The sequence below is a fragment of the Grammomys surdaster genome, unplaced genomic scaffold, assembly GCF_004785775.1.
Source record: "Grammomys surdaster isolate TR1022 unplaced genomic scaffold, NIH_TR_1.0 125928, whole genome shotgun sequence".
NCBI lineage: Eukaryota > Metazoa > Chordata > Mammalia > Rodentia > Muridae > Grammomys > Grammomys surdaster.
In genome coordinates this window covers 1,269,282-1,277,497 of record NW_021620751.1, presented here as the reverse complement: position 1 = coordinate 1,277,497, position 8,216 = coordinate 1,269,282, and the positions used below count along the sequence as shown (strand labels likewise).

General features: G+C 38.4%; 1 protein-coding gene across 1 annotated transcript; it reads left to right on the top strand.

Moving 5' to 3' along the window:
* The first annotated feature begins 241 nt into the window (after positions 1-241).
* Positions 242-8,216, top strand: Jchain (joining chain of multimeric IgA and IgM). Its single transcript, XM_028752614.1, has 4 exons — positions 242-419; positions 2,083-2,206; positions 6,151-6,231; positions 7,217-8,216. The coding sequence occupies exons 1-4, from the start codon at positions 356-358 to the stop codon at positions 7,428-7,430; spliced, it is 483 nt and encodes a 160-aa protein (XP_028608447.1). The 5' UTR covers positions 242-355; the 3' UTR covers positions 7,431-8,216.

Here is an 8,216-nt window from a genome sequence, read left to right as displayed (position 1 = left end):
ATATGAGTATATGTAGTTGGCAAAGTTGAGAACTCATATTTAAACATTCTCAGCAGAGTCCAGACTCGACGTTCTAGTCAGTCTTGGGGTTCATACATGGCTGAAGCACAGATGATCCGTCAAATCCCAGCTTCACAGGAAAGCTTTATATCAGAGGGAAATGCCTAAGTATGAACCATGTGCCTCTTTCCAGTGTAGCATACAGTTCAAACCTGAAGCACCGTTGTGATTACTGCAGCTCACCTGTTCTGGGGTGTTATTTTAAGAAAGCAGAAGCAGCATCATTTGCACACCCCTTATAGACACACACTTGGCTGGGGCTTTTTGGCTTCAGTCTTTCAAAAGTGAAGACAAGATGAAGACCCACTTGCTTCTCTGGGGAGTTCTGGCCATTTTTGTTAAGGCTGTCCTTGTAACAGGTAGGTAGTACCTATATAATATAGCCAAATAAAAGGGAGAATATAGAACAGATATGTGTTTCGGGTCTAAAGACTTAAATCTACTCTTCTCCTGGCTAGCTGGACACTAGCTACCTCCTAATCTCAATAGGCAGTGATATATATATATACAGACAAGATTCATTGTGTTCTCTTTGTTCTTTGTTCTTCTGTTTGGCTACTCTAGCCTTTAGCATAAAAAAATAAATATTTTGGGGGTATCTGTAGGTAGCCACACTAATAAATTCTCATGTATAAGTTTAAAACCAATAGCCCTCTCCTTGAGTATCTTTAATTACTATTCTAGAGAAGTGAAGTAATAACTGTGGTAATTATGATATAGACTGTATTTTGATTTTTTATCTCCACAGAGAAATGGAGTCAGAGGGTGAATATTGACTCTCAGAGTTAAAGCTTCAGTACATATCTATGCATTTATTCATTTTTCTGTATAGTGACATTGTACATCAAATTGAACTCATAACTAACAATATTTTCTAAGCAGTTTTTTTCAGCAAAACTTTGTAGATAGTCCGTTACACTGACACATGCTCTCTCCTTTAATAGAATTCTTCTAGGAAATATTAATGCAGGTCTTGTTGTTTTCTTGTTGAATCTGTGTATTGACTGATTATCATTATGAAAAGATATCGATAGTTTAGGAAAGTTTTGGTGGAGAATATTAAATCTTACAAAATAAGATAGTCTTGGGAGAAAAGATACTCCTTCCAATACGATTTAAGGGGAATAATTTTTTACAGGAAGAAATGGGAGTTGCGGAAGAACTCAGTGTTTGCAGTTGGGTTTATAAAGACTGACACCTCATAATTAACTTTCAAGATTCCTTTGATTGGGAATAGTGTAGATTTATGTTTTATTTTTCATTTTGGTGTTTTCACTGAATTCTACCATGTGCCATCACTAAGATAATTAGAAGCATTGGATATAAAGCAGAATTCCTTGAGCCTAGCTGCTCTTGAATTTTTCCAATGAAGTAAAAGAAAATTTCTTTTTTTTTTGGTTTTTCGAGACAGGATTTTTCTGTGTAGTTCTGGCTGTCCTGGAACTCACTCTGTAGACCAGGCTGGCTTCGAACTCAGAAATCTGCCTGTCTCTGCCTCCCAAGTGCTGGGGTTAAATGCGTGCACCTCCACCGCCTGGCCAAGAAAATTTCTTTTAGATTTTTTTCCCTCTTTTAGGTTAGAAAAGAAAACAAATAGAAACACTAGGACTTATGAACATAAAAATTAAAGTTTTTGATCCTGGCATGGTGGCACACACTCGTAATCTCAGCACTCAGGAGATAGAAGCAGGGGATGGAGAGTTGAGAATCAACCCACAACTGCATAATGAGTTTCAGGCTAGCCTGGGCTATCTGAGACTCTGTCTGCTATCTTCAGGTAAGAAAGGCAAATTAACTCATCTTAGCACATACACACTTTAAAAAAAAAAAAGACAGACAATTTCTCTTTAAGTAATGCAGGGTGTCCTGGAAGTTCCCAGGTAGCCCAGGCAGGCCTTGAATTTCCCGTCCTCCCTCCTCTATTTCCCAAGCGCTGGGATAGCAGGCCTGCACTGTGACACCAAAGACAGCATAGAGCTCTGTTTTCCCTTTTCATGATGTAGTTTACCTTTCACATCCAAGGTGACGACGAAGGGACCGTTCTTCTTGCTGACAACAAATGCATGTGTACCCGAGTTACCTCTAGGATCGTCCCTTCCGCCGAAGATCCAAATGAGGACATTGTGGAGAGAAACATCCGGATTGTGTAGGTGACATTCACATTTCTTTTCTTTCTCTGTTATAAGAAGATACTTTATGTTATTAAGCTTCCATTTCTTTTAAAAGAGAATCATGCAAGGTTTTCTGAAACAGATCCCTGTAGCAGGGCGGGGTCTTGACAGTGCTTGCCTTGTTTAACTGCAGTGTCTTTAACCCTCTTTTGATGTGTAACACCTGTAATGAGATGGAGTCATGAGTTAGATGAAGTTGAGTTTTGATAACAATGAAATTTTACAGACGTTGAGGGCAGAAACAGAGGGAACCAGAGGCTCCTACTTAGTCACCAACCCGCCCGTTTTTATGCAGTGATTTCAGTTTGAATCAGAACTTTCAGTTATTCTTTACCAGCTTAAACTGCAACTTCAGATAACAGTAAACACTCAACTTTTGTTTCATAATTATTGACTATCAAGTATTATACATTGTGTTCCTAAAAGACTAATTAAAATTGATTAAATTGACTTTTCACTCATAAATTGGAATCACCTATTAATTTTGTTTCTCATATAGCCCAGACTTATATACTTAGTAGCACTTAATCATTAGCAAGAATACTGAAAATACCTGAGAAATAGGATTTCTACTTGATCCAACCAGTGACAAGTTTTTTTTGCTAAATACTCCCACCTTGATAGTTTTCTCCAACCATGTACTTCTTATAGGAAAAGAACATAGCAGTCAATTCCAGCTATCAATGGGAAAATTATGATGTTTAAAAAATTGTTTCAAGGTCTAGCGACATCAGTTTGTAACTGTGCACTCTTACAAATATCAAATTATTTGTCTACTCCAAATCTAAAATTTCTCATCTTTAAATAGAAGAAAAAACAAGCCTACTTTAGAGGATTATTACAAAGAATTGAGACTATCTATTGTTTGTAAAGGCTGTGTGGTACCTGTCACATGTTTTAACAATGCTGTTATTTACTTAACTATGTGTTTGGTAATCTTATATTATGGTCTTGATAAAATGCTGTGGAGCTCACTTTCCCCAGTGCTGTTATCAGTGTGCATCACACACGTGTCTTACCTCCTTACAAAGCTTAGTGTAACTCTCCAGTCTTCCCTCTGTTTCATTTCTGCCAAACAAAGTGAAGCAAAACACCAAGCTCCAGGAGTCCTGGACGGTGTCTTTACTTCCCCACCTTCACAGTGGTTTTTACCTTTTCTGTTTTTACATCTACTGGATCCTCTGTTTAAGAATTCTTTCTGATAGCTGGGTGGTGGTGGCGCACGCCTTTAATCCCAGCACTTGGGAGGCAGAGGCAGGCGGATTTCTGAGCTCAAGAGTTCGAGGCTAGCCTGGTCTACAGAGTGAGTTCCAGGACAGCCAGGACTACACAGAGAAACCCTGTCTCGAAAAACCAAAAAAAAAAAAAAAATTCTTTCTGTTACCCCTTTAAAGCTTGGTTAACTTTTCCTCAGTCCATGTGTCTAAATTCAGCCATTGCTTTCCATGGGAGGTTTTCTGAAACAGCTTCCTATAGCAAGGAGGAGTCTTGAAAGCGATTGTCTTGTTTATTTTTTTGACACTTCAACTTTCTTTTTTGCCAAAATATTGTAGAAATTTATTTATTTAATTGGAATTCAGAGTATGATTTGAAATGAATTTTAGAGGGTCTAATTTTTTTAATTTAAGTCCAGTTCTTATTCCCCTCCCAGTCTGCTCTCGGACTGTTCCTCATCCCATTTCTCCCCCCCAGACCCTCCCCCCCAATCTTCAAGAAGATGTCCCCACTCCCACCTCCCCAAACCTCCCCACTACCTGGGGCTTCACTTCAAGTTTTTATTATTTTATTTTATTTATTTACATCCCAAATGTTGCTCCCCCTCCAGGTCCCCATCCCAGAGTTCTCTCCACCCCTTACCCCTTCCTTTAGCCTCTGGAAGTTACCCCCCCCACACACACCCATCCACCTTCTCTGGCATCAAGTCTACAGGATTAGGCACATCCTCTCTCACTGAGGCCAGAGGAGGCAGTCACTCCTCTGCTACTTATGTGGCAGAGGCCTTCAGCTCCTTCAATCTTTCCCCTAAGTCTTCCATAGGGGTCCCCAATCTCAGCCTAATGGTTGGCTGTAAGTGTCTGCATCTGTCTCAGTCAGCTGCTGCTAGAACCTTTCAGAGGACAGCCATGCTAGGCTTCCATCTACAAGCACAACACAGCATCAGTAATAGTGTCAGGGTTTGTTTAAATGTATATTTAATGCACTTTTGCCATGTAGTACATTGATGAGATTGAATCATGACTTAAAGTTGAGTTTTATTAACAAGCTTGAGGAAATTTTACAGAAGTTGAAGACAAAAGATTTCAGAGCTCTTGGAAGATTCTCACAGAGACATGCAATCAGAGAGAATTAGCCCGTGACATTGCATATAAACCATACTGAAGAACCACTTATGTTTGAATCTCCAGGGGGACAATTGCCCAAATAGGCATCTAATTCATCTCTTACTTGTATTATATTCTACTGAAATCAAATAATTTAGTTACATCTTGATGTGTCGTGATGTTTCCTGACAGTATATTGCCATGGCTGTGTCACTGTGGCACCATTCCCAACTCTCTCGCTTACTGTAATGGTACAGCTTTTTGGAAGTTACTTACCTAATTTGAACATTATTCTGAGCTGTAAAAAAGGATAATTATGTATAGATATTACATAATTGGGGTTCTGACTATATAATAATTTATACAAGAACAGTATTTGACTCATAGTAGAATCCTATAAATGTTTATTTCTCTGTCATTCCCATTATCGAAAACCTTCCCTGATGTCAATGAGATGGCTTAGTGGATGAAGGTGTTTACCTGACAGCTTTGATCTCCAGGACGATGCATGGTGGAAGGAGAGGACTGACTCCCACGGGTTACTTCTGACCTCCACACATGCACAGTGACACGAGCACACTCACCATCAACACATACATACATATAGTAAATAAACGAGTGGTAAAAAACTTACCATAAGAGCCTTTATAACCAAATAAAAGAATAGATACATTTATTCTTCAAAAAATTTTTATTTGGTGAATAGTCAATGTTGAAGGTTAGCACTGGGAATACAATATAAATCATATAAAGTAGTATATGCTGAACTGAGGGTGGTGACACACATGAGTAATCTCAGCATTAGGGAGATGGGGCAGAAGAATCAGGAGTTCAAGGTCATCTTTTGCTACAAACTTGAGTTTGAAGCAAATCTGAGCTATATGAAACACCATCTCAGTAATGAAACACATCAAAACTGAGCCAAACAGTTCCTTCAAGACAAACGGACAAAATGAAAATACAATAAAATTCACCCCTAAATGAAAACAATAAAAAAATTCTCCACCAACAAACCACAAAATAAAACATGCCCCAGAAGAATCGCATGGATGTGGTGGTGCATACGAACATGTATGGAGACAAAAACACCTATGTATATGAAATAAATGAAAATTAATTTATCATGTATACATCTTTAAAAATATAGATATTAAAAAAAAGAAAAAAAAGGCCGGGGGGTGGTGGTGCATGCCTTTAATCCCACCACTTGGGAGGCAGAGGCAGGTGGATTTCTGAGTTTGAGGCCAGCCTGGTCTACAGAGTGAGTTCCAGGACAGCCAGGGCTACACAGAGAAACCCTGTCTCGAAAAACCAAAAAAAAAAAAAGATATTTTTGCTTGTTCATTCTATAAGCAATGAACACCTTCTACACACCACACATCGAGCCGTGTATAGCCTAGGAAACCAACTAGTGTGCAGACTAGAAACTGATATTTAAAGTATAGCAGATTATTGTAAAACTCTTGTGATGGTTTACAAGTGAGTAAGGTGATGATAAGTACTAGTATAATTAAATAGTAAATACTGATCTGTTAAGACGTACTGCCAGAAACAACAATATTTGTACTGAATTGTTTTCCTGCTCTCTCTCTCTTCAGTGTCCCTTTGAACAACAGGGAGAACATCACCGATCCCGACTCCCCACTGAGAAGGAACTTTGTGTACCATTTGTCAGATGTGTAAGATTTTCTTCAAACTTATATCTGCTAAAGTTAATAACCTCTAACTTTATTAATAATGATATCTCTGAAAATACATTGGGGTGTAAACATTGACAAAGGTCTGAACATTAGGATACACTGATGCTTAGGCTAATGATTAGGTACCAAAACCTCATAAGACTTGGTTACAGAAAAATAGTAGTGATAAGTTTATTCCAAAGAAGAAATTATTGTCATTTATATAGAAGGGACCAATTTACTTCAACATTTAAGTAAGTAGGGTTCAGCTTTTAGTATTCATGTGCTTCTTTGGAGGTGATAGACTCCAATGTTAAACAGGGCATGGTGGCACCTGCCTTTAACCCCAGCACTCAGGAGGCAGAGGTAGATGAATTTCTGAGTTTGAGGCCAGTGTGGTCTACAGAATGCTTCTTAGGTCTGCCAGGGCTATTCAGAGAAACTCTGCCTTGAATCCTCCCCCCGCTCCAAAATACCACACAAAAACTCCCCTCAGGAATATGGTGCAGGAACAGGACTGATGGTTCTAGGCTAGCACAAGCAACATAGTGAGACACTGATCCTCCTAAATATATTTGTATGTACATGAATATCTCTATCTATCTATCTATCTATCTATCTATCTATCTATCTATCTATCTATCTATCTATCTATCTATATTCCTCTTGTCGCTAACACTGAGTTCATTGAAACATTACACAGCTCCTGATGAGCTCATCAGCGGAAGCTGCTCTATAGCATTGGTAAGACGAGCCTCTCAGCAAGTCCTTAGTTAAAAATTGCTTATGTCCAGGTATTTTTACATGAAAGATTCAGAATCTTATAAAGTATTCCATGCTGTGCAGATGATTAGGTCTGGAAAGAACCATCATTTACTGTAGGTTAGAGCTGCAAGAACAAGCAGACGTCAGATAACCTTTACAGTGACTTGTATATTGGGATAACATTTGCCGGCGGATTTCTAATGCACGTCTATGTTTTCAGCTGTAAGAAGTGTGATCCTGTGGAAGTGGAGCTGGAAGACCAGGTCGTTACTGCCACCCAGAGCAATATCTGCAATGAGGACGACGGTGTTCCTGAGACCTGCTACATGTACGACAGGAACAAGTGCTATACCACTATAGTCCCTCTTAAGTATCATGGTGAGATCAAAAAGGTGCAAGCAGCCTTGACCCCTGACTCTTGCTACCCTGACTAGTGTGAGTCACTCACCACGCCATGCTTCGTCTTTAGAGGCTCTCCATTTGCACCCAGAAATTATCTCACTGCTAATGAATTTGAAACCAGGTTTTTTTTTTCTTGATATAAAACTAACCTTCCCTGTCAATAGGTCAGCATTGCTGTCACTATGATGTAATTCTTTGTCAATTCCAAGTGGTAAATCCTCGTGCCTGCCCAAGGACGTATGTTTAAGAATACATTTTCTAGTATTTAAAATTGTGAGCTAGGGGAGAAAGTAAAGTTCCAGGAGTAAAAATCTAGAGGCATAACTAAATTCCATCCCTTCCTTCCTTCCTTCCTTTGCTGTGGAGAGCTGGAGCTTTCACACACCCTACACTAGTCTTTCTCTTACTATCTCACTGTGTAGAGAAAACATACAGTAAACATACAGTAAGCAGATCGTCATTAAAAGTTATAAGGGACACATTTGGGAGCAATTTACTAATATTTATGAAAAGCATTTTCTGAAAGTGATATAATTTGATGCAAAAATGAAAAAAATGAATATTGATAGAATACATAGACTTGACTTTAAATTTTCTTGATAATTTTTTGACAGTGAGATTATTATCTGAAATTCTTAGGGAAATCTTTGGTGTCTCAGCTGAATCTAATGAAATTTGTACTCCAAAATATGTATTCTCTAGTACAGTTTGAACAATTAAATAGAGTGATAAGCATATACCTGTGTGAAATGATTTGTTGGAAAAATTTTACTTGTGTTTAACCTTCTTATATGTAAATTAAATATATTATTGGCAAA